This window comes from Lepisosteus oculatus, chromosome 8 (assembly GCF_040954835.1).
Source record: "Lepisosteus oculatus isolate fLepOcu1 chromosome 8, fLepOcu1.hap2, whole genome shotgun sequence".
In the NCBI taxonomy this organism is placed as follows: Eukaryota; Metazoa; Chordata; class Actinopteri; order Semionotiformes; family Lepisosteidae; genus Lepisosteus; species Lepisosteus oculatus.
The window spans coordinates 19,099,177-19,123,325 of record NC_090703.1 but is presented as its reverse complement, the minus strand read 5'-3'; the positions used below and the strand labels follow the sequence as shown (position 1 = coordinate 19,123,325).

The following is a 24,149-nucleotide window of genomic DNA, read 5'->3' as shown; positions in this document are numbered from 1 at the left end:
ATAAATACTGTATGTCCACTGGTATTTCCACAATAAAACTTGATCTGGCCTAGACCATGAAACATGGTATGAAACCAAAACCCACAATGGTGAATTCCTCCCTGAAGGTATAAGGACAAGCTGCATTTATAGAACACACCATTGAATGTAACTGACTGTTCCCTGTATAGGCCAAAGCTCACTATCAATGTCAGAAAGAATAAGAATACCCTTCTCATAGCACGAATATCTGTAGTCATCTTCAGGTAAAAAAGAGAGAAGTGTGGAAGGTGCTGGGAACTCGGAAGGTGAAATTGAAGAAAGTATTGTTGTCATCCAGTGAGATCTTAAAGATGACTGGTAGAAGCTGCATTTGCCTTCTGTGTGTTGACATCCTCCAATGTAAGGTGAAGGCATATCTTGTACTGTACAGCTGTGTAAGATGAAATTACATCAGAATGACAAAGCACATTTTGGAAACATTTTAGGAATGTACGACCAGTGTCCCAATATCACCTATTAACTACACATAAACAGTGACCTACTGCATTCCATTTGCACTACTCACAGTTTGTTTACAAGAACTGTTTAATACATGTATTTAGATGCATCTGTTGTTGCACTTAGCTTTACCGTAATGGGTTTTATAAACACTCCAGTTTAAAATTGAAAAGTGATTACAAAACTGCTAGACTGTGGTTTAAGAATACCATCCCCAATTATATTCATTATGTAGAATGCATTTGGAAATACATTTTAGTGTGTTTAAAAGACAAAAATGATTAACGTGTTTTGTTTAGAAATTCTGGGGCTGGTGCATGTTTTTATAGATCAAGCTTTTAATCGCCTATTTAAACAGCAAGCCTTGAAGCGATATTAAAGTTACATAACTAATTCTATGGAACTAATTCATGTATGCAACTATACTTTGAGAAATAGCACTCTTATTTAGGAAAATATTACATCACCCATAAAGACAACTTTGCAGCAGGTGAATCCTATTGACTGTTTTTCCTTGTCTGCCAATGAAAGCTGATACTTTTATATACATAACATTACTGCATTACATCTATGAAAAATGTATGCTTCATCTGAACTTGTCAATACAGCTGCAGTCAGCAGTAAAAAGAAAATAAAACAACTGAACATTCGAAGTAAAGTCTTGTGAAAGGGTGACTGAGTTTTGTGTGAAAACCACAAAGTCTTAAAAACCGCAGAAGTCACCTACCTTTGCTCTGTTATCCAGTGCAAGAATTTTTAGACTTCTGTAGTTTTCACAGATGATTTCTTTTCACACTTTTATTATAAGCTTAGCGTCATATCCCTGTCGGTGTTTCTCTGCTCTGGGATGTTTTCTGCTCTGCTGCAACTAGACACTCTACAGGGATGATGGTATATTTCTGGAGGCTTCACATGATATATCTACACAGTGACAAGCCAACATTTAATATTTCTATTAGCTCGGGTTGCTATGAAGTCCAGATGAGGTCTACTAATTTTGAAGAAAGAGGCATCAACAATGCAGGCAGATACATTTCAAAATCTTTTAAATGTGAAAATAGACTATAACAGAAAAATAATTTTGAATTTGGTCTTTCAAATCTCAGTGATATGCTAATATTATTACCAACAGTAACAGAATTAGTAGTACTAAGAGATGCATGCCTATAGACACTAATTATAGTAACAGAAGTATTTAAGGTAGAATCAGTAGCAGCAATAGTAACCACACCATTACAATATCAGATAATCTAAACCTTACAAATATGCCAGTTGAAGACCCTGTGCAAATTAATTTAAATAGAGATATAAGCCAGATGTTCTAAGTGGTATGTTTCAATAGGGTAAATATACCCAATGTAAACATAATGCTTTTTGTATTATGTATTATCATATTATATCATTGTGACCTTGCTGGTGGCACTTTGGGTTAGGTTCCTGACTCCCATATCACATGGTCTGTGATCAAATCCCACTGTGGAACCATGACTTTTTTTCATCAATTTCCCTACGGGATTAAAAAAGTATTATCTATCTATCTTGTATCAGAGGTTTGCAAAGGAACATATTTTATGTTCTATTATTCAAGGCTTCAAAGGACAGATCAGATGTCACAGAAGTGACATTCCAACATACTGGAACCTTGAGCTGAAACAATATAACAAATACCTCAACCTTTTAATAGATCATAAAGTAGAAGAAAGTGCACTTCTGTCACATTGGGCCAAGGTCAACTTAGTTGTCTCTTCCTAAGTTATAATGGCTCACTACTGTGTGTGTAAGGGAATAGAAAGTGTCAAACAAATGTAAACTTGTTATACAAGCTTGAGATGAACAAGGTTGCAGGTATTTTTATCAGATCTGAATTACTGAACTGAGCCAGGTATTCATTAAATGTATATAATTTAGACAGTAATCAGAGATATTTATGAAACCTTGAAGAACTGGGGCTACACAGGACCAGGACAGGACAGGAGGTCAACACTACTGTATGCAGTATATCACAGGCCAACAGAAATGTACAGTATTCTGATAATGTGGGATAAACACTACATAAACACCAATGTACAAATAATGCAGATTTAATTTTCTTGTGGTTTGTTTATTTGCTAGCAGACAACACTATTGGTTTGATTGTTCATTTGCAAAACACCTAAACTTCTCATCAATAGAAAACATGACATTAGCATTTGCCTTCAGATTATAGTAAGAAATTGTCATTTGAAATATATACTGAGAGTTATTAAAAGCATGTTAAATCCTATTTTTTCCAAGACTCCTTTCCTGTATTTGTGATCATTCTCAGACTATTTTTACAACATACTATAAAACTTAAAAAGAGTGATTAGTTTTAGTCTATCTCTACTACTTATTTGTGGGTGTTTTTCACTGATCCTCAATAGCTATACAGTGAAAAAAAACGTACAAATGAGGAAATACTGCACACCACAGTCTGCTATTTACCTTGCATTTTGTAAATTCACCAAAAGACACAATGAAATGATATAACAACTTTCACAGCTTGATGCTGGATTCCAAATGTTTTTCATCAGTGCCACAGATCCATGACTACTATCTCTCTATCTTATAATGAATACATAAATACTATATATCCATTCCATATACTGTACAGTATATGAATGTACAGTATATATACATTTACATTCTGCAGAGTATGTACGGTTAACGTATACTGCATATTTTAGCCTGGCACGTGGGCCTCTGTGTCCTCATTTCACATTAGTTTATCTTACAGGTTTCTGTTGCTAAACAGCTTTTAGCATGAGTAATGAGAAACTAATTTTAGATCCCCCTCTGAAGTGCTGAGCACCTGACAGGGGGCTATGTCATTTTGTGTCATATTGCAAAATCATTAAGAAGCGCATTGACTTTTTGTAGAACACTCCTGTGTAATCAAAGCTTAGGAAGTTCTCAAAACAAATAAGAAAAATTTAAATCAGGGAAAGTCTACTAACATTTATATTATAAAGGAACTGGAAATGTTTGCTGAACATCGAAGTAGTTCTATAGAAAAATCCGGTTCTACTAACTATTTTGCATTTAACACCTGATACTGTATGTGCTCAAGAGATAAAAAAAGTACAGAAATTAAATAAATGATGTGATGAGGGTGGAGTTTGTTATAGAGGCATGAAGTCTGAAGACTTTATAAACCTGTCTTATCTTAGTTTATTTTTAATATTTACCCACTTGCTCAACTGTTTTTAAGGAATATGAATAAATAATATTAGAGCCAAAATATTGTAAGGTTGCTAATGCATTATGTGGATGGTGCAATAAAAAATAAGGACACGGCGTAAAATAGTATTTTTTTTCTTTCAACATACATTCATTTCCTAACCAATTCTTCTTCTAATGCAGGGTCACGGGGGAGACAGAGCCTATTGTGGCAAGTAAGAGATACAAATTAGGGTACGCCCTGGACAGGGTGCCAGTTCATAGCAGGGCAGACACTCACACTTAGGGCCAATTTTCCTATTAACCTACCAGTATGTTTTTGGACTGTGGGTGGAAACAAAAACACCTGGTAGAACACATGGGAACATGGAGAGAACGTACAAACTCCATGCAGATAGTACCCCAGGTTCAGAACTGAACCCAGGGCCTCAGTGTTGCAAGTTAGCAATGCTAACCACTGCACCTCCTTTAAACATGCAAAACATAAACAAATCAAACTTCTGGATATGTTCAATCACATATTAGCTGAATTAACGTCATTAAATTATTGCATACATTTGGATGTTTTCCTGCAAATGTGAAGTAATAATAATATAATAATAAACTTTATTTTTATAGCGCCTTTAAAGGTGGCTTCTCAAAGCACTTTACAGAATGACAACAACAAAAAATAAGAAGAATACACATGATAAAAACACAATTACAATATACAGAGGAGACCGTGGATGGTGGTACTAAGAAAAGCAGAGGGGTGAAGAATGGAACCAGTGAAGTAAAGGCTCTTCTAAAGCAGAAGGTTTTGAGTCTGGATTTGAAGGAGTTTATAGAAGGCAGGGAGTTCCAGAGCTTGGGGGCATAACAGGAGAAGGCCCTGTCACCCATACAATGTAGATAGGCTTGGGGGAAAGTTAGGAGACCAGAATTAGAAGAGCGAAGGTTGCGAGGTGGGGAGTAGGGCGATTAAAGCCATGAAGCCATGCAGAGCTTTATAGGTGAGCATTAGGATTTTAAAGTCCACACAGAATTTGACAGGAAGCCAGTGCAAGGACTGGTTAAGTAATTCAAAATGTTATTTGTTTGTAAAAAGAGATTTACAAGAGGACTCTCAAATGTAAACTCCATGGCCAATTTTTTGTTTTGGTGCTACAATTACAGATCTGGAAATATGCAAAATTGTATATACACCAAATAAATTATATTCTTTGGGATTACAGTATATACCTTGTAATGGTGACCCTGCTTTCTCTAGTTCACACAGAGCATATTTTACCTATCACACAAATGTTTGATTGGATTGAAGTTTCTTTAGTCCTTCTACAGAAAAGAAACTAGGTATCCATTTGCTCCTCGGTTTAAAAAATGGCTATTTAAATTGTATTTCAATTTAAAATAGCTACGTTACATTATTTGGTCCTTTTACACCTGGGAGTCTATTAACTTTGATTTGGCCAATCCTTGTCCTTTGTACAGTATATTGACATGTAGACACCAAATGTATTAAGTCATCCTCAATGGTTTTTCACATGGAAGACTTAAAAATATTTTCTCCAAACTGAATGAGAGTCTTTAAAGATTCACAGTTGTTTTATCAGAGTCTGAGATAACATCCCAAATACTTTTCTGACCCCACAAAACTTTATTACATGTACGTGCTCTACCTAGTGGGGTAGCAAGCAGTCCAGTAGTCTTGAGATGACAACATAGATGAACCATGGATGTCTCTTGAATGTACTGTATTTACAAATGTCGGTACAGTAGCTTAGTTTGAGGTTGTAGCCTTTACTTTAGATCTGATATTCTCCATGATGATGGGGTTATAACTTGTAATTCTGTATTCAAAACCTTTGAAAAACCCAGTGGTAAATAAGATGGCTTTCAGAAGCTTCCATTAACTTTCTGGACTTTGTGAATATGCCGAATGAATAACAACATTTTTTAACATTATATTTACCAAATGTATTATGTGACAGGATGTAAATATTACATTATTCATTACCATTAACCAAGAGAATACGCAGTTAATTTAGACATATGCATCTTGGTAACATCCAATGCTCTTACAATTATTTATGTTTTAATGTATTTATGCAACAACTACAAAAAAAGTGCATTTCTTTGCAAAAACTAGCTTTCAGCTGTCTGTAGTGTACTCATATTTTTGGATCTAGCTGTATATTACCATTGCAATGTTAACTCTTAGGTGTTGGGCAAATAGAATAATTACTTAATACAGTAACTACTATGTATGTACGGCTGTCACCTATCTCTTTCTTCCCTAGCCGTTTTTACCGACAGACGTGTAGTAATTCTACAAAAGAAATCTCAAGAAATCATTGTAAGAGCCCCAAAGAGAAGCCAAGCAGTTTTGAGTCAATTTATACCAAACAACCCTGACACATTTCAGGTTTACTCAGAATGTACTGTATTACTTTCATTTTCCATTGCAAACATTATATTACCTGCAAAATATATACCAAATCATAACACGTTCTATTCCAGAGTGCGTGCACCGTGATAAAACGTTAACACTCGAGACCAGTGTGTAATACCGGTTTCTTTTTGTGCTGTCACCTGCGCCAACTACTGGCGGAATAATGCTAAAACGCAAAGTGAACTTTGGAATTACGTTTTTCGTTTGTTTTGCAGTAGGTGATTGCAAATGTGAGTTAACATAAAATAACTAGTTTATATAACTAGTAGTGTCCATTTTACAACAAATTGGATCTTATCTTCCTCTAAATCCAGACATTTAATTTTACACAATGCTCTGAATTACTTGATAGAATATATCGTCAAATCACACCTTGCATGAAAACGTCTTATTACGTATAGTCATGAGTTTAACAGACGTTGACATTTTTGTTGCACGTTTTTTTAAGTTCTGTGTAGCACCGCGGAGTCTGACCCCGCCTCAAATAAAACGCTCCAGGGCGGTTGCTATGACAAAAGAGAAATGATCCCTTGGCATACCTCCTTTGCTCGTGATGGTTTCTCAGCAACGCAAAACACCAGTGTAAGACTATGCTCAACCTTGAAGTTCTGTAGCTTTATTGCAGAAAGGCAAAGTAGACCGACGTAAATAAGTAACACACGATTAATTCTTATTCTTAGCACAGTGCATTCGGCATCATCCCACTTATTTATTCACTGAAGACGTTTACAGAAACGACAATGGAGATCCTAACTCTTCCCTTTATAAAACCGGATGACCCCCGTTTAACGCTGAAAGTGGAAAATAGAATGAGAAACATCTTTGTGACCCAATTAGAAGAGCCCAGGTATGGTATGGATTTTACCAGTCTTTATAATCCTTGTTATATTCTGCATTACAACAAACTACAGTAGGAGCCTTAACAATACTGTTAGCAAGGCGTAAGCACATTGATACGTTGCAGATAATAGCCGCTACTTTCATTATTAGTTACTGAATTTCCGTTAGTGTGATGTGAACCCCGATTTAATTCTCCTGATGTGCAGGGTCAGACCAATTCTTCGTGTACTGTAAGGATGAGATTTCTCAATAAAACATTCTCTGCCCATGTCCTGTACCGCTGTCTTCGAGTAATAAGTTAAAATGTTTAATGGTATTGAACAAACTTTACAGTATTTTCACAACTTTGTTACTGAAATTTCAATAATGCACTTTCTTTCCTGATGTAGAGAGGACGAAAATGAAAATATCAAATATATTCCAGTCATCAATGAGGTAGGAAACGACAACTGTTCAACCATTCCTCTGGTGGTACAGCTGGGAACTTTGTGAGGTCAAGTCGAAAATATTTCTGGGATGGGGTCATGAATGGCTAGGACCCTTGTGGTGATTGAAAACAACATGTGATGGCACTGAGAGGTAGAATGTTTGCTCTGAAATGTGTGGTGGGGTAGCATTTCTCTATGGTGATGACCCCTGTTCCTACCTTGGCTGGGAAATTAAAAATGATGGAGGGATTAGATTATTGCCCTTGTTGAACCTTTTGGTTCTATAAGAACATTAACAAAAACAGGACAGAAATGGGATAGCAACCAAAGAGTACAGTAGGTCAGATGTATTGTTTTTACTAAACTGGTGGCTACACTGGCACTTAGCACCCAAAAGTAGACTGTCCCTGGGGAATCACTTATACTTATCTTTTGTCCATGGTAAAAAACTTTAAACATTGAATTTCAAATAGAATATCCCAGTTTTAAAATGAAATGAAAAAAAAAATATATCAAGCAATCAGCCAGTCACATAGGAATTGGTCTCCCATTCATTTTCTGTAAGACATGATTAATGTCATTAATCTCATATTTTGTCAGAATGCATTTGTCTCTCTTCCTCATTATTGCACTTGATACTGGGCCTACAGTGGCCTCTTGTGGTTACTTTGTTCTGTGACACTTCAGCGTTGGTGAAAAGTCGGTGCAGGAAAGGAGAAATGCGACTTACAGTGGTTCAGCAATGTTATTAATCTTCCAGGCTTCCAGTAAGATTTTACAGACTGGGGTAAACACCCTCCAGAAAACCCTGGTTCTGAAAAGAGAGGTGGAAGTGGAAGACATCAACAGGCAGCTAACGACCAAACGCCAGGAGTTTGCCAATCGCATGGAGGCCTTGGCACGGCGGAAAGCTGAGTTTGAGCTGAAACAAAAATTGGTAAATGGAGGCATTAGCTCTTTCACTCTGAAAAGTCTGGTTAAGTTTGAGGCAGCAGAAAGCTGAGACTGAGACAAAAGAAAATTAGAAAATGGATGGATAGTTTGCCACAAGGATAATGCTTAGTAATAATAAAATTATTATTTCACATCAGTCAGAATTTTGTTTGCGAAGGTTTCCTAGGAATGCCACCACATTAACTCGTTACTGGTTAGATTCAAAATGTTTCAAATTACAGGTTTTCAAGACCATAAAACATAAACAAGACCTTAGCAGCAGCAACAGCAACAACAAAATACTGACAAATAGAGTAGTCAGTGGTGATCAGAAAGAGACAAGCTAAGTGAATAATTATCACAGTGGATGTACTTATTTTGTGGATTTGTTTATTTTTCATTTTTGGTATTTTCTACTCACAGACAAAAGAGAGAGCTTTGAAATTTGACAAGTTCCTCCAAGACAATGAGAGCAAACGGCGGAGAGCCCTCAGAAATTACCAGATGGAGAGGAAACACAATGAACTGAAGGAGAAAGAGATACAGGATCTCCTACAGGAACTTGAGAAGCTTCAAGTCAGGTTTGAATGGTTCTGTACTGCTAACTGGAAAGACACTGTGTAAAGATGATGCTAACGTTACTAACGGGCTGCAGAAACACCGTGAAACATTTGTATTCGAATCCATTACTTTTAATTTAACTCAAAGCGAAATGGAATATAGGAAATTTCTGAAACCAACTTTATAGTGAATGTACCACAAAAATTAGTATTGGTATTCAATATTAAATTTTGACATAAAAATGAAAAGAATCGTGTTGGCGTCAGTACAAGGTTAATTCAAATGCAGATAAAATCAAATAAAAAATCCAACATATTAAACAAAAACTAAACATTACAAAGATTATGTAATTAATAATGATTAAATTGTACTGTATGTCATGTGTTAATTATTAAGCTTATGTTCCTTTAGCAGTATTTTAAGATTTATCATTATAGCTATTTATTTTCCTTTTTTGTGTTTAAAAATATATTTTGTGAAATATTATAGACAACAGCATTTAAAGAAGAAGGTCGTGAAAAACAAAATGCATGAAGATTATTTGCTGAAGATTATTGATCACCTGCCAGAAAGTAAGTGTGAATATCCTCTGTCAAATAATTTAATGGTTGCCTGTATTACTATACAGGACACACCTTTCAATACACCATTCTTATTGGTTTTTCCAGTAAAAACCGAGCTCATCTTCACACTGTGCCAACAGTTCATTAAAAAGGAGAATTAAAATTAAAATCCCCATTTCATATTTAGATAGTGGTAGAAATGTATGATTGATATATCACTATAGAGAAGCACTGTTCCATTTCTGTCAACATTTGCCTAATCAATGGACACCTGAAGTGTTGAATGGATAGAGAGCTGATATGCTTTGTTTTTTAATTGTAACCCATTATTATGTGCAGATTACCTGGAGTATGGGGCAGACTCTCTGGTTATGCCTATTATCAGAAGGCATGAGACCCTGGCAGTCACCAATGAGGCACTAGTCAGGCAGCTGAGCAGCCTGTCAGAGGAGCTTGAGAAGAGCCAGCACAAACTGGAGTCTCTTCACCAGGAGCATGATACGAACAAGCTTGTAAGAGGACATAGAATTTACAGTGACATCCATACGTACAAAGGCCTGCCAGTTTAAAACAAACCTCATTGAGGTGGAGAACACATCTATACAATGCATAACCAAGCATGGCATATAATGTAGCAGATATGAAGTATCGAACTTGAATTGGAGTACCTGAGAGTCTGACACTGATATCCATACATTAGTTAGCTGGTAATCAGGCCACTTTAACCTTTATTACCTTTAATTCACCTTGTGAATTAAATTATGTTTAATTCAACATAAACATTAATGACTGAAGACTGATTTCTTTGTTGCTTTACAAATCTTATCTTATCAAGCAGGAATCCTGCCCAGGATTAAGCTGCTCTCTAAAAACTGATGTTAAATGAATGGAAACCTATGTTCCTATTCTAAACAGTGCATCACTGAACAAGGGTAGATGTCCTTATCCTGTAGATTCCAAAAATAGGAAATCAGAATCTACCAACAGATAAAAGACAAACATACTGTATAAGACCCATTACCTAAGTGTATCTTACTTTTCCAGTGTTCGAATTACCTATACAGATCCTGGTTACTCCTTCTACAAGAATTGGGTGTCTTTCTTGCAACCTACAGTAGGGTTTGACAGCACCTAGACATATTCTGATGCATTTGTTGTGCATTAGGATTGATTTGAAATGCAGGAAAGGTGTTGGTTTTAAGTTTCCTTGAAAATTTAATTTTTCCCCATTTTGTCATTTTTTGTGAGCCCCACACCTGCCAGGCAAACACCATCAACACTGATTGTCTTGAATACAGCCTTTCTACATGCTGAATCCTCTTATTTTATGAGGTTTAAAACAAACTAAATGGAAAGTATATCCAAACTGTAGTGGTAAATGTAATCCTAAGCTGTAAACGGCAAAAATCATGCTCATTTAATATACTATTTCAGCAGCAAGTTGCAAAAACCTAGATAATGCAGAATTAAAATAGACTGAAAGCAGATACCTTTCAAGTACTGAAATACTGCTAGTGTGAATGTTTCTGATCAATTTGCACTCATTAAGCTAACTTTTGTAGCACTTTTTCAGCAGGCCAGGATTTTGAAATTTTTCTATTAGTGCCCGAGCTAGGGTTAGGGTTAGGGTTTGACAGCACCTAGACATATTCTGATGCATTTGTTGTGCATTAGGATTCATTTGAAATGCAGGAAAGGTGTTGGTTTTAAGTTTCCTTGAAAATTTAATTTTTCCCCATTTTGTCATTTTATTTGACCCCCACACCTACTAGGTAAACACCACCAACACTGAATCTTTTGAAAACAGACTTTCTACATGCTGAATCCTCTTATTTTATGAGGTTTAAAACAAACTAAATGGAAATGATATCCAAACTTTAGTGGTAAATGTAATCCTAAGCTGTAAACGGCAAGAATCATGCTCATTTAATATACTATTTCAGCAGCAAGTTGCAAAAACCTAGATAATGCAGAATAAAAATAGACTGAAAGCAGATACCTTTAAAGTACTGAAATACTGCTAGTGTGAATGTTTCTGATCAATTTGCACTCATTAAGCTAACTTTTGTAGCACTTTTTCAGCAGGCCAGGATTTTGAAATTTTTCTAATAGTGCCCGAGCTAGGGTTAGGGTTAGGGTTTGACAGCACCTAGACATATTCGGATGCATTTGTTGTGCATTAGGATTCATTTGAAATGCAGGAAAGGTGTTGGTTTTAAGTTTCCTTGAAAATTTAATTTTTCCCCATTTTGTCATTTTTTGTGAGCCCCACACCTGCCAGGCAGACACCATCAACACTGATTGTCTTGAATACAGCCTTTCTACATGCTGAATCCTCTTATTTTATGAGGTTTAAAACAAACTAAATGGAAAGTATATCCAAACTTTAGTGGTAAATGTAATCCTAAGCTGTAAATGGCAAAAATCATACTCATTTAATATACTATTTCAGCAGCAAGTTGCAAAAACCTAGATAATGCATAATTAAAATAGACTGAAAGCAGATACCTTTAAAGTACTGAAATACTGCTAGTGTGAATGTTTCTGATCAATTTGCACTCATTAAGCTAACTTTTGTAGCACTTTTTCAGCAGGCCAGGATTTTGAAATTTTTCTATTAGTGCCCGAGCTAGGGTTAGGGTTAGGGTTTGACAGCACCTAGACATATTCTGATGCATTTGTTGTGCATTAGGATTCATTTGAAATGCAGGAAAGGTGTTGGTTTTAAGTTTCCTTGAAAATTTAATTTTTCCCCATTTTGTCATTTTTTGTGAGCCCCACACCTGCCAGGCAGACACCATCAACACTGATTGTCTTGAATACAGCCTTTCTACATGCTGAATCCTCTTATTTTATGAGGTTTAAAACAAACTAAATGGGAAGTATATCCAAACTTTAGTGGTAAATGTAATCCTAAGCTGTAAACAGCAAAAATCATGCTCATTTAATATACTATTTCAGCAGCAAGTTGCAAAAACCTAGATAATGCAGAATTAAAATAGACTGAAAGCAGATACCTTTAAAGTACTGAAATACTGCTAGTGTGAATGTTTCTGATTATTTGCACTCATTAAGCTAACTTTTGTAGCACTTTTTCAGCAGGCCAGGATTTTGAAATTTTTCTATTAGTGCCCGAGCTAGGGTTAGGGTTAGGGTTTGACAGCACCTAGACATATTCTGATGCATTTGTTGTGCATTAGGATTCATTTGAAATGCAGGAAAGGTGTTGGTTTTAAGCTTCCTTGAAAATTTAATTTTTCCCCATTTTGTCATTTTTTGTGAGCCCCACACCTGCCAGGCAAACACCATCAACACTGATTGTCTTGAATACAGCCTTTCTACATGCTGAATCCTCTTATTTTATGAGGTTTAAAACAAACTAAATGGAAAGTATATCAAAACTTTAGTGGTAAATGTAATCCTAAGCTGTAAACGGCAAAAATCATGCTCATTTAATATACTATTTCAGCAGCAAGTTGCAAAAACCTAGATAATGCAGAATTAAAATAGACTGAAAGCAGATACCTTTAAAGTACTGAAATACTGCTAGTGTGAATGTTTCTGATCAATTTGCACTCATTAAGCTAACTTTTGTAGCACTTTTTCAGCAGGCCAGGATTTTGAAATTTTTCTATTAGTGCCCGAGCTAGGGTTAGGGTTAGGGTTTGACAGCACCTAGACATATTCTGATGCATTTGTTGTGCATTAGGATTCATTTGAAATGCAGGAAAGGTGTTGGTTTTAAGTTTCCTTGAAAAATTAATTTTTCCCCATTTTGTCATTTTTTTTGAGCCCCACACCTGCCAGGCAAACACCATCAACACTGATTGTCTTGAATACAGCCTTTCTACATGCTGAATCCTCTTATTTTATGAGGTTTAAAACAAACTAAATGGAAATGATATCCAAACTTTAGTGGTAAATGTAATCCTAAGCTGTAAACGGCAAGAATCATGCTCATTTAATATACTATTTCAGCAGCAAGTTGCAAAAACCTAGATAATGCAGAATAAAAATAGACTGAAAGCAGATACCTTTAAAGTACTGAAATACTGCTAGTGTGAATGTTTCTGATCAATTTGCACTCATTAAGCTAACTTTTGTAGCACTTTTTCAGTATGCCAGGATTTTGAAATTTTTCTATTAGTGCCCTAGCTAGGGTTAGGGTTAGGGTTTGACAGCACCTAGACATATTCTGATGCATTTGTTGTGCATTAGGATTCATTTGAAATGCAGGAAAGGTGTTGGTTTTAAGTTTCCTTGAAAATTTAATTTTTCCCCATTTTGTCATTTTTTGTGAGCCCCACACCTGCCAGGCAAACACCATCAACACTGATTGTCTTGAATACAGCCTTTCTACATGCTGAATCCTCTTATTTTATGAGGTTTAAAACAAACTAAATGAGAAGTATATCCAAACTTTAGTGGTAAATGTAATCCTAAGCTGTAAACAGCAAAAATCATGCTCATTTAATATACTATTTCAGCAGCAAGTTGCAAAAACCTAGATAATGCAGAATTAAAATAGACTGAAAGCAGATACCTTTAAAGTACTGAAATACTGCTAGTGTGAATGTTTCTGATCAATTTGCACTCATTAAGCTAACTTTTGTAGCACTTTTTCAGCAGGCCAGGATTTTGAAATTTTTCTATTAGTGCCCGAGCTAGGGTTAGGGTTAGGGTTTGACAGCACCTAGACATATTCTGATGCATTTGTTGTGCATTAGGATTCATTTGAAATGCAGGAAAGGTGTTGGTTTTAAGTTTCCTTGAAAATTTAATTTTTCCCCATTTTGTCATTTTTTGTGAGCCCCACACCTGCCAGGCAAACACCATCAACACTGAATGTCTTGAATACAGCCTTTCTACATTCTGAATCCTCTTATTTTATGAGGTTTAAAACAAACTAAATAGAAAGTATATCCAAACTTTAGTGGTAAATGTAATCCTAAACTGTAAACGGCAAAAATCATGCTCATTTAATATACTATTTCAGCAGCAAGTTGCAAAAACCTAGATAATGCAGAATTAAAATAGACTGAAAGCAGATACCTTTAAAGTACTGAAATACTGCTAGTGTGAATGTTTCTGATCAATTTGCACTCATTAAGCTAACTTTTGTAGCACTTTTTCAGCAGGCCAGGATTTTGAAATTTTTCTATTAGTGCCCGAGCTAGGGTTAGGGTTAGGGCTTGACAGCACCTAGACATATTCTGATGCATTTGTTGTGCATTAGGATTCATTTGAAATGCAGGAAAGGTGTTGGTTTTAAGTTTCCTTGAAAATTTAATTTTTCCCCATTTTGTCATTTTTTGTGAGCCCCACACCTGCCAGGCAGACACCATCAACACTGATTGTCTTGAATACAGCCTTTCTACATGCTGAATCCTCTTATTTTATGAGGTTTAAAACAAACTAAATGGGAAGTATATCCAAACTTTAGTGGTAAATGTAATCCTAAGCTGTAAACAGCAAAAATCATGCTCATTTAATATACTATTTCAGCAGCAAGTTGCAAAAACCTAGATAATGCAGAATTAAAATAGACCGAAAGCAGATACCTTTAAAGTACTGAAATACTGCTAGTGTGAATGTTTCTGATCAATTTGCACTCATTAAGCTAACTTTTGTAGCACTTTTTCAGCAGGCCAGGATTTTGAAATTTTTCTATTAGTGCCCGAGCTAGGGTTAGGGTTAGGGCTTGACAGCACCTAGACATATTCTGATGCATTTGTTGTGAATTAGGATTCATTTGAAATGCAGGAAAGGTGTTGGTTTTAAGTTTCCTTGAAAATTTAATTTTTCCCCATTTTGTCATTTTTTGTGAGCCCCACACCTGCCAGGCAGACACCATCAACACTGATTGTCTTGAATACAGCCTTTCTACATGCTGAATCCTCTTATTTTATGAGGTTTAAAATAAACTAAATGGGAAGTATATCCAAACTTTAGTGGTAAATGTAATCCTAAGCTGTAAACAGCAAAAATCATGCTCATTTAATATACTATTTCAGCAGCAAGTTGCAAAAACCTAGATAATGCAGAATTAAAATAGACTGAAAGCAGATACCTTTCAAGTACTGAAATACTGCTAGTGTGAATGTTTCTGATCAATTTGCACTCATTAAGCTAACTTTTGTAGCACTTTTTCAGCAGGCCAGGATTTTGAAATTTTTCTATTAGTGCCCGAGCTAGGGTTAGGGTTAGGGTTTGACAGCACCTAGACATATTCTGATGCATTTGTTGTGCATTAGGATCCATTTGAAATGCAGGAAAGGTGTTGGTTTTAAGTTTCCTTGAAAATTTAATTTTTCCCCATTTTGTCATTTTTTGTGAGTCCCACACCTGCCAGGCAAACACCATCAACACTGATTGTCTTGAATACAGCCTTTCTACATGCTGAATCCTCTTATTTTATGAGGTTTAAAACAAACTAAATGGGAAGTATATCCAAACTTTAGTGGTAAATGTAATCCTAAGCTGTAAACAGCAAAAATCATGCTCATTTAATATACTATTTCAGCAGCAAGTTGCAAAAACCTAGATAATGCAGAATTAAAATAGACTGAAAGCAGATACCTTTAAAGTACTGAAATACTGCTAGTGTGAATGTTTCTGATCAAAATTGCACTCATTAAGCTAACTTTTGTAGCACTTTTTCAGCAGGCCAGGATTTTGAAATTTTTCTATTTGTGCCTGAGCTAGGGTTAGGGTTAGGGTTTGACAACACCTAGATATATTCTGATGCATTTGTTGTGCATTAGGATTCATTTGAAATGCAGGAAAGTTGTTGGTTTTAAGTTTCCTTGAAAATTTAATTTTTCCCCATTTTGTCATTTTTTGTGAGCCCCACACCTGCCAGGCAAACACCATCAACACTGAATGTCTTGAATACAGCCTTTCTACATTCTGAATCCTCTTATTTTATGAGGTTTAAAACAAACTAAATAGAAAGTATATCCAAACTTTAGTGGTAAATGTAATCCTAAACTGTAAACGGCAAAAATCATGATCATTTAATATACTATTTCAGCAGCAAGTTGCAAAAACCTAGATAATGCAGAATTAAAATAGACTGAAAGCAGATACCTTTAAAGTACTGAAATACTGCTAGTGTGAATGTTTCTGATCAATTTGCACTCATTAAGCTAACTTTTGTAGCACTTTTTCAGCAGGCTAGGATTTTGAAATTTTTCTATTAGTGCCCGAGCTAGGGTTAGGGTTAGGGCTTGACAGCACCTAGACATATTCTGATGCATTTGTTGTGCATTAGGATTCATTTGAAATGCAGGAAAGGTGTTGGTTTTAAGTTTCCTTGAAAATTTAATTTTTCCCCATTTTGTCATTTTTTGTGAGCCCCACACCTGCCAGGCAGACACCATCAACACTGATTGTCTTGAATACAGCCTTTCTACATGCTGAATCCTCTTATTTTATGAGGTTTAAAACAAACTAAATGGGAAGTATATCCAAACTTTAGTGGTAAATGTAATCCTAAGCTGTAAACAGCAAAAATCATGCTCATTTAATATACTATTTCAGCAGCAAGTTGCAAAAACCTAGATAATGCAGAATTAAAATAGACTGAAAGCAGATACCTTTAAAGTACTGAAATACTGCTAGTGTGAATGTTTCTGATCAATTTGCACTCATGAAGGTAACTTTTGTAGCACTTTTTCAGCAGGCCAGGATTTTGAAATTTTTCTATTAGTGCCCGAGCTAGGGTTAGGGTTAGGGTTTGACAGCACCTAGACATATTCTGATGCATTTGTTGTGCATTAGGATTCATTTGAAATGCAGGAAAGGTGTTGGTTTTAAGTTTCCTTGAAAATTTAATTTTTCCCCATTTTGTCATTTTTTGTGAGTCCCACACCTGCCAGGCAAACACCATCAACACTGAATGTCTTGAATACAGCCTTTCTACATGCTGAATCCTCTTATTTTATGAGGTTTAAAACCAACTAAATGGAAAGTATATCCAAACTTTAGTGGTAAATGTAATCCTAACTTGTAAACGGGAAAAATCATGCTCATTTAATATACTATTTCAGCAGCAAGTTGCAAAAACCTAGATAATGCAGAATTAAAATAGACTGAAAGCAGATACCTTTAAAGTACTGAAATACTGCTAGTGTGAATGTTTCTGATCAATTTGCACTCATTAAGCTAACTTTTGTAGCACTTTTTCAGCAGGCCAGGATTTTGAAATTGTTCTATTAGTGCCCGAGCTAGGGTTAGGGTTAGGGCTTGACAGCACCTAGACATATTCTGATGCATTTGTTGTGCATTAGGATTCATTTGAAATGCAGGAAAGGTGTTGGTTTTAAGTTTCCTTGAAAATTTAATTTTTCCCCATTTTGTCATTTTTTGTGAGCCCCACACCTGCCAGGCAGACACCATCAACACTGATTGTCTTGAATACAGCCTTTCTACATGCTGAATCCTCTTATTTTATGAGGTTTAAAACAAACTAAATGGGAAGTATATCCAAACTTTAGTGGTAAATGTTATCCTAAGCTGTAAACAGCAAAAATCATGCTCATTTAATATACTATTTCAGCAGCAAGTTGCAAAAACCTAGATAATGCAGAATTAAAATAGACTGAAAGCAGATACCTTTCAAGTACTGAAATACTGCTAGTGTGAATGTTTCTGATCAATTTGCACTCATTAAGCTAACTTTTGTAGCACTTTTTCAGCAGGCCAGGATTTTGAAATTTTTCTATTAGTGCCCGAGCTAGGGTTAGGGTTAGGGTTTGACAGCACCTAGACATATTCTGATGCATTTGTTGTGCATTAGGATCCATTTGAAATGCAGGAAAGGTGTTGGTTTTAAGTTTCCTTGAAAATTTAATTTTTCCCCATTTTGTCATTTTTTGTGAGTCCCACACCTGCCAGGCAAACACCATCAACACTGATTGTCTTGAATACAGCCTTTCTACATGCTGAATCCTCTTATTTTATGAGGTTTAAAACAAACTAAATGGGAAGTATATCCAAACTTTAGTGGTAAATGTAATCCTAAGCTGTAAACAGCAAAAATCATGCTCATTTAATATACTATTTCAGCAGCAAGTTGCAAAAACCTAGATAATGCAGAATTAAAATAGACTGAAAGCAGATACCTTTAAAGTACTGAAATACTGCTAGTGTGAATGTTTCTGATCAAAATTGCACTCATTAAGCTAACTTTTGTAGCACTTTTTCAGCAGGCCAGGATTTTGAAATTTTTCTATTAGTGCCTGAGCTAGGGTTAGGGTTAGGGTTTGACAACACCTAGATATATTCTGATGCATTTGTTGTGCATTAGGATTCATTTGAAATGCAGGAAAGTTGTTGGTTTTAAGTTTCCTTGAAAATTTAATTTTTCCCCATTTTGTCATTTTTTGTGAGCCCCACACCTGCCAGGCAAACACCATCAACACTGAATGTCTTGAATACAGCCTTTCTACATTCTGAATCCTCTTATTTTATGAGGTTTAAAACAAACTAAATGGAAAGTATATCCAATCTTTAGTGGTAAATGTAATCCTAAACTGTAAACGGCAAAAATCATGCTCATTTAATATACTATTTCAGCAGCAAGTTGCAAAAACCTAGATAATGCAGAATTAAAATAGACTGAAAGCAGATACCTTTAAAGTACTGAAATACTGCTAGTGTGAATGTTTCTGATCAATTTGCACTCATTAAGCTAACTTTTGTAGCACTTTTTCAGCAGGCCAGGATTTTGAAATTTTTCTATTAGTGCCCGAGCTAGGGTTAGGGTTAGGGCTTGACAGCACCTAGACATATTCTGATGCATTTGTTGTGCATTAGGATTCATTTGAAATGCAGGAAAGGTGTTGGTTTTAAGTTTCCTTGAAAATTTAATTTTTCCCCATTTTGTCATTTTTTGTGAGCCCCACACCTGCCAGGCAGACACCATCAACACTGATTGTCTTGAATACAGCCTTTCTACATGCTGAATCCTCTTATTTTATGAGGTTTAAAACAAACTAAATGGAAAGTATATCAAAACTTTAGTGGTAAATGTAATCCTAAACTGTAAACGGCAATAATCATGCTCATTTAACATACTATTTCAGCAGCAAGTTGCAAAAACCTAGATAATGCAGAATTAAAATAGACTGAAAGCAGATACCTTTAAAGTACTGAAATACTGCTAGTGTGAATGTTTCTGATCAATTTGCACTCATTAAGTTAACTTTTGTAGCACTTTTTCAGCAGGCCAGGATTTTGAAATTTTTCTATTAGTGCCCGAGCTAGGGTTAGGGTTAGGGTTTGACAGCACCTAGACATATTCTGATGCATTTGTTGTGCATTAGGATTCATTTGAAATGCAGGAAAGGTGTTGGTTTTAAGTTTCCTTGAAAATTTAATTTTTCCCCATTTTGTCATTTTTTGTGAGCCCCACACCTGCCAGGCAAACACCATCAACACTGAATGTCTTGAATACAGCCTTTCTACATGCTGAATCCTCTTATTTTATGAGGTTTAAAACAAACTAAATGGAAAGTATATCCAAACTTTAGTGGTAAATGTAATCCTAAGCTGTAAACGGCAAAAATCATGCTCATTTAATATGCTATTTCAGTAGCAAGTTGCAAAAACCTAGATAATTAAAATAGACTGAAAGCAGATACCTTTAAAGTACTGAAATACTGCTAGTGTGAATGTTTCTGATCAATTTGCACTCATTAAGCTAACTTTTGTAGCACTTTTTCAGCAGGCCAGGATTTTGAACTTTTTCTATTAGTGCCCGAGCTAGGGTTAGGGTTAGGGTTTGACAGCACCTAGACATATTCTGATGCATTTGTTGTGCATTAGGATTCATTTGAAATGCAGGAAAGGTGTTGGTTTTAAGTTTCCTTGAAAATTTAATTTTTCCCCATTTTGTCATTTTTTGTGAGCCCCACACCTGCCAGGCAAACACCATCAACACTGAATGTCTTGAATACAGCCTTTCTACATGCTGAATCCTCTTATTTTATGAGGTTTAAAACAAACTAAATGGAAAGTATATCCAAACTTTAGTGGTAAATGTAATCCTAAGCTGTAAACGGCAAGAATCATGCTCATTTAATATACTATTTCAGTAGCAAGTTGCAAAAACTTAGATAATGCAGAATTAAAATAGACTGAAAGCAGATACCTTTAAAGTACTGAAATACTGCTAGTGTGAATGTTTCTGATCAATTTGCACTCATGAAGGTAACTTTTGTAGCACTTTTTCAGCAGGCCAGGATTTTGAAATTTTTCTATTAGTGCCCGAGCTAGGGTTAGGGTTAGGGTTTGACAGCACCTAGACATATTCTGATGCATTTGTTGTGCATTAGGATTCATTTGAAATGCAGGAAAGGTGTTGGTTTTAAGTTTCCTTGAAAATTTAATTTTTCCCCATTTTGTCATTTTTTGTGAGTCCCACACCTGCCAGGCAAACACCATCAACACTGAATGTCTTGAATACAGCCTTTCTACATGCTGAATCCTCTTATTTTATGAGGTTTAAAACCAACTAAATGGAAAGTATATCCAAACTTTAGTGGTAAATGTAATCCTAACTTGTAAACGGGAAAAATCATGCTCATTTAATATACTATTTCAGCAGCAAGTTGCAAAAACCTAGATAATGCAGAATTAAAATAGACTGAAAGCAGATACCTTTAAAGTACTGAAATACTGCTAGTGTGAATGTTTCTGATTATTTGCACTCATTAAGCTAACTTTTGTAGCACTTTTTCAGCAGGCCAGGATTTTGAAATTTTTCTATTAGTGCCCGAGCTAGGGTTAGGGTTAGGGTTTGACAGCACCTAGACATATTCTGATGCATTTGTTGTGCATTAGGATTCATTTGAAATGCAGGAAAGGTGTTGGTTTTAAGCTTCCTTGAAAATTTAATTTTTCCCCATTTTGTCATTTTTTGTGAGTCCCACACCTGACAGGCAAACACCATCAACACTGAATGTCTTGAATACAGCCTTTCTACATGCTGAATCCTCTTATTTTATGAGGTTTAAAACCAACTAAATGGAAAGTATATCCAAACTTTAGTGGTAAATGTAATCCTAAGCTGTAAACGGCAAGAATCATGCTCATTTAATATACTATTTCAGTAGCAAGTTGCAAAAACTTAGATAATGCAGAATTAAAATAGACTGAAAGCAGATACCTTTAAAGTACTGAAATACTGCTAGTGTGAATGTTTCTGATCAATTTGCACTCATGAAGGTAACTTTTGTAGCACTTTTTCAGCAGGCCAGGATTTTGAAATTTTTCTATTAGTGCCCTAGCTAGGGTTAGGGTTAGGGTTTGACAGCACCTAGACATATTCTGATGCATTTGTTGTGCATTAGGATTCATTTGAAATGCAGGAAAGGTGTTGGTATTAAGTTTCCTTGAAAATTTAATTTTTCCCCATTTTGTCATTTTTTGTGAGTCCCACACCTGCCAGGCAAACACCATCAACACTGAATGTCTTGAATACAGCCTTTCTACATGCTGAATCCTCTTATTTTATGAGGTTTAAAACCAACTAAATGGAAAGTATATCCAAACTTTAGTGGTAAATGTAATCCTAAGCTGTAAACGGCAAAAATCATGCTCATTTAATATGCTATTTCAGTAGCAAGTTGCAAAAACCTAGATAATTAAAATAGACTGAAAGCAGATACCTTTAAAGTACTGAAATACTGCTAGTGTGAATGTTTCTGTTCAATTTGCACTCATTAAGCTAACTTTTGTAGCACTTTTTCAGCAGGCCAGGATTTTGAAATTTTTCTATTAGTGCCCGAGCTAGGGTTAGGGTTAGGGTTTGACAGCACCTAGACATATTCTGATGCATTTGTTGTGCATTAGGATTCATTTGAAATGCAGGAAAGGTGTTGGTTTTAAGTTTCCTTGAAAATTTAATTTTTCCCCATTTTGTCATTTTTTGTGAGCCCCACACCTGCCAGGCAAACACCATCAACACTGAATGTCTTGAATACAGCCTTTCTACATGCTGAATCCTCTTATTTTATGAGGTTTAAAACAAACTAAATGGAAAGTATATCCAAACTTTAGTGGTAAATGTAATCCTAAGCTGTAAACGGCAAGAATCATGCTCATTTAATATACTATTTCAGTAGCAAGTTGCAAAAACTTAGATAATGCAGAATTAAAATAGACTGAAAGCAGATACCTTTAAAGTACTGAAATACTGCTAGTGTGAATGTTTCTGATCAATTTGCACTCATGAAGGTAACTTTTGTAGCACTTTTTCAGCAGGCCAGGATTTTGAAATTTTTCTATTTGTGCCCGAGCTAGGGTTAGGGTTAGGGTTTGACAGCACCTAGACATATTCTGATGCATTTGTTGTGCATTAGGATTCATTTGAAATGCAGGAAAGGTGTTGGTTTTAAGTTTCCTTGAAAATTTAATTTTTCCCCATTTTGTCATTTTTTGTGAGTCCCACACCTGCCAGGCAAACACCATCAACACTGAATGTCTTGAATACAGCCTTTCTACATGCTGAATCCTCTTATTTTATGAGGTTTAAAACAAACTAAATGGAAAGTATATCCAAACTTTAGTGGTAAATGTAATCCTAAGCTGTAAACGGGAAAAATCATGCTCATTTAATATACTATTTCAGCAGCAAGTTGCAAAAACCTAGATAATGCAGAATTAAAATAGACTGAAAGCAGATACCTTTAAAGTACTGAAATACTGCTAGTGTGAATGTTTCTGATCAATTTGCACTCATTAAGCTAACTTTTGTAGCACTTTTTCAGCAGGCCAGGATTTTGAAATTTTTCTATTAGTGCCCGAGCTAGGGTTAGGGTTAGGGTTTGACAGCACCTAGACATATTCTGATGCATTTGTTGTGCATTAGGATTCATTTGAAATGCAGGAAAGGTGTTGGTTTTAAGTTTCCTTGAAAATTTAATTTTTCCCCATTTTGTCATTTTTTGTGAGCCCCACACCTGCCAGGCAAACACCATCAACACTGAATGTCTTGAATACAGCCTTTCTACATGCTGAATCCTCTTATTTTATGAGGTTTAAAACAAACTAAATGGAAAGTATATCCAAACTTTAGTGGTAAATGTAATCCTAAGCTGTAAACGGCAAGAATCATGCTCATTTAATATACTATTTCAGTAGCAAGTTGCAAAAACTTAGATAATGCAGAATTAAAATAGACTGAAAGCAGATACCTTTAAAGTACTGAAATACTGCTAGTGTGAATGTTTCTGATCAATTTGCACTCATGAAGGTAACTTTTGTAGCACTTTTTCAGCAGGCCAGGATTTTGAAATTTTTCTATTAGTGCCCTAGCTAGGGTTAGGGTTAGGGTTTGACAGCACCTAGACATATTCTGATGCATTTGTTGTGCATTAGGATTCATTTGAAATGCAGGAAAGGTGTTGGTATTAAGTTTCCTTGAAAATTTAATTTTTCCCCATTTTGTCATTTTTTGTGAGTCCCACACCTGCCAGGCAAACACCATCAACACTGAATGTCTTGAATACAGCCTTTCTACATGCTGAATCCTCTTATTTTATGAGGTTTAAAACCAACTAAATGGAAAGTATATCCAAACTTTAGTGGTAAATGTAATCCTAAGCTGTAAACGGCAAAAATCATGCTCATTTAATATGCTATTTCAGTAGCAAGTTGCAAAAACCTAGATAATTAAAATAGACTGAAAGCAGATACCTTTAAAGTACT

The 24,149-nt window shown here is 35.5% G+C and overlaps 2 protein-coding genes across 7 annotated transcripts in view; one reads left to right on the top strand and one right to left on the bottom strand.

The window, feature by feature from the left end:
- Window positions 1-1,357, bottom strand: part of asb2a.1 (ankyrin repeat and SOCS box containing 2a, tandem duplicate 1) — a 28,584-nt gene extending 27,227 nt beyond the window's left edge. For 2 of the 4 annotated variants that reach the window (XM_069193338.1, XM_069193339.1), the window contains exons 1-2: window positions 1,208-1,357; window positions 210-412 (exon numbers count right to left, since the gene is read on the bottom strand). In XM_069193338.1, coding sequence (XP_069049439.1) covers window positions 210-396 — 187 coding nt within the window. In that variant the 5' untranslated portion in view covers window positions 397-412; window positions 1,208-1,357. The remainder of the gene's footprint in view (window positions 1-209; window positions 413-1,207) is intronic. The other 2 variants (XM_015351016.2, XM_015351013.2) reach the window with 2 other exon arrangements.
- A 5,212-nt stretch (window positions 1,358-6,569) lies between these two features.
- The window catches only part of ccdc197 (coiled-coil domain containing 197), a 286,353-nt gene continuing 268,773 nt past the window's right edge, over window positions 6,570-24,149 (top strand). The window contains exons 1-6 of one of the 3 annotated variants that reach the window (XM_006632566.3): window positions 6,570-6,956; window positions 7,339-7,384; window positions 8,138-8,314; window positions 8,734-8,891; window positions 9,361-9,443; window positions 9,774-9,946. In XM_006632566.3, coding sequence (XP_006632629.3) covers window positions 6,850-6,956; window positions 7,339-7,384; window positions 8,138-8,314; window positions 8,734-8,891; window positions 9,361-9,443; window positions 9,774-9,946 — 744 coding nt within the window. In that variant the 5' untranslated portion in view covers window positions 6,570-6,849. The remainder of the gene's footprint in view (window positions 6,957-7,338; window positions 7,385-8,137; window positions 8,315-8,733; window positions 8,892-9,360; window positions 9,444-9,773; window positions 9,947-24,149) is intronic. The other 2 variants (XR_011190235.1, XM_069193337.1) reach the window with 2 other exon arrangements.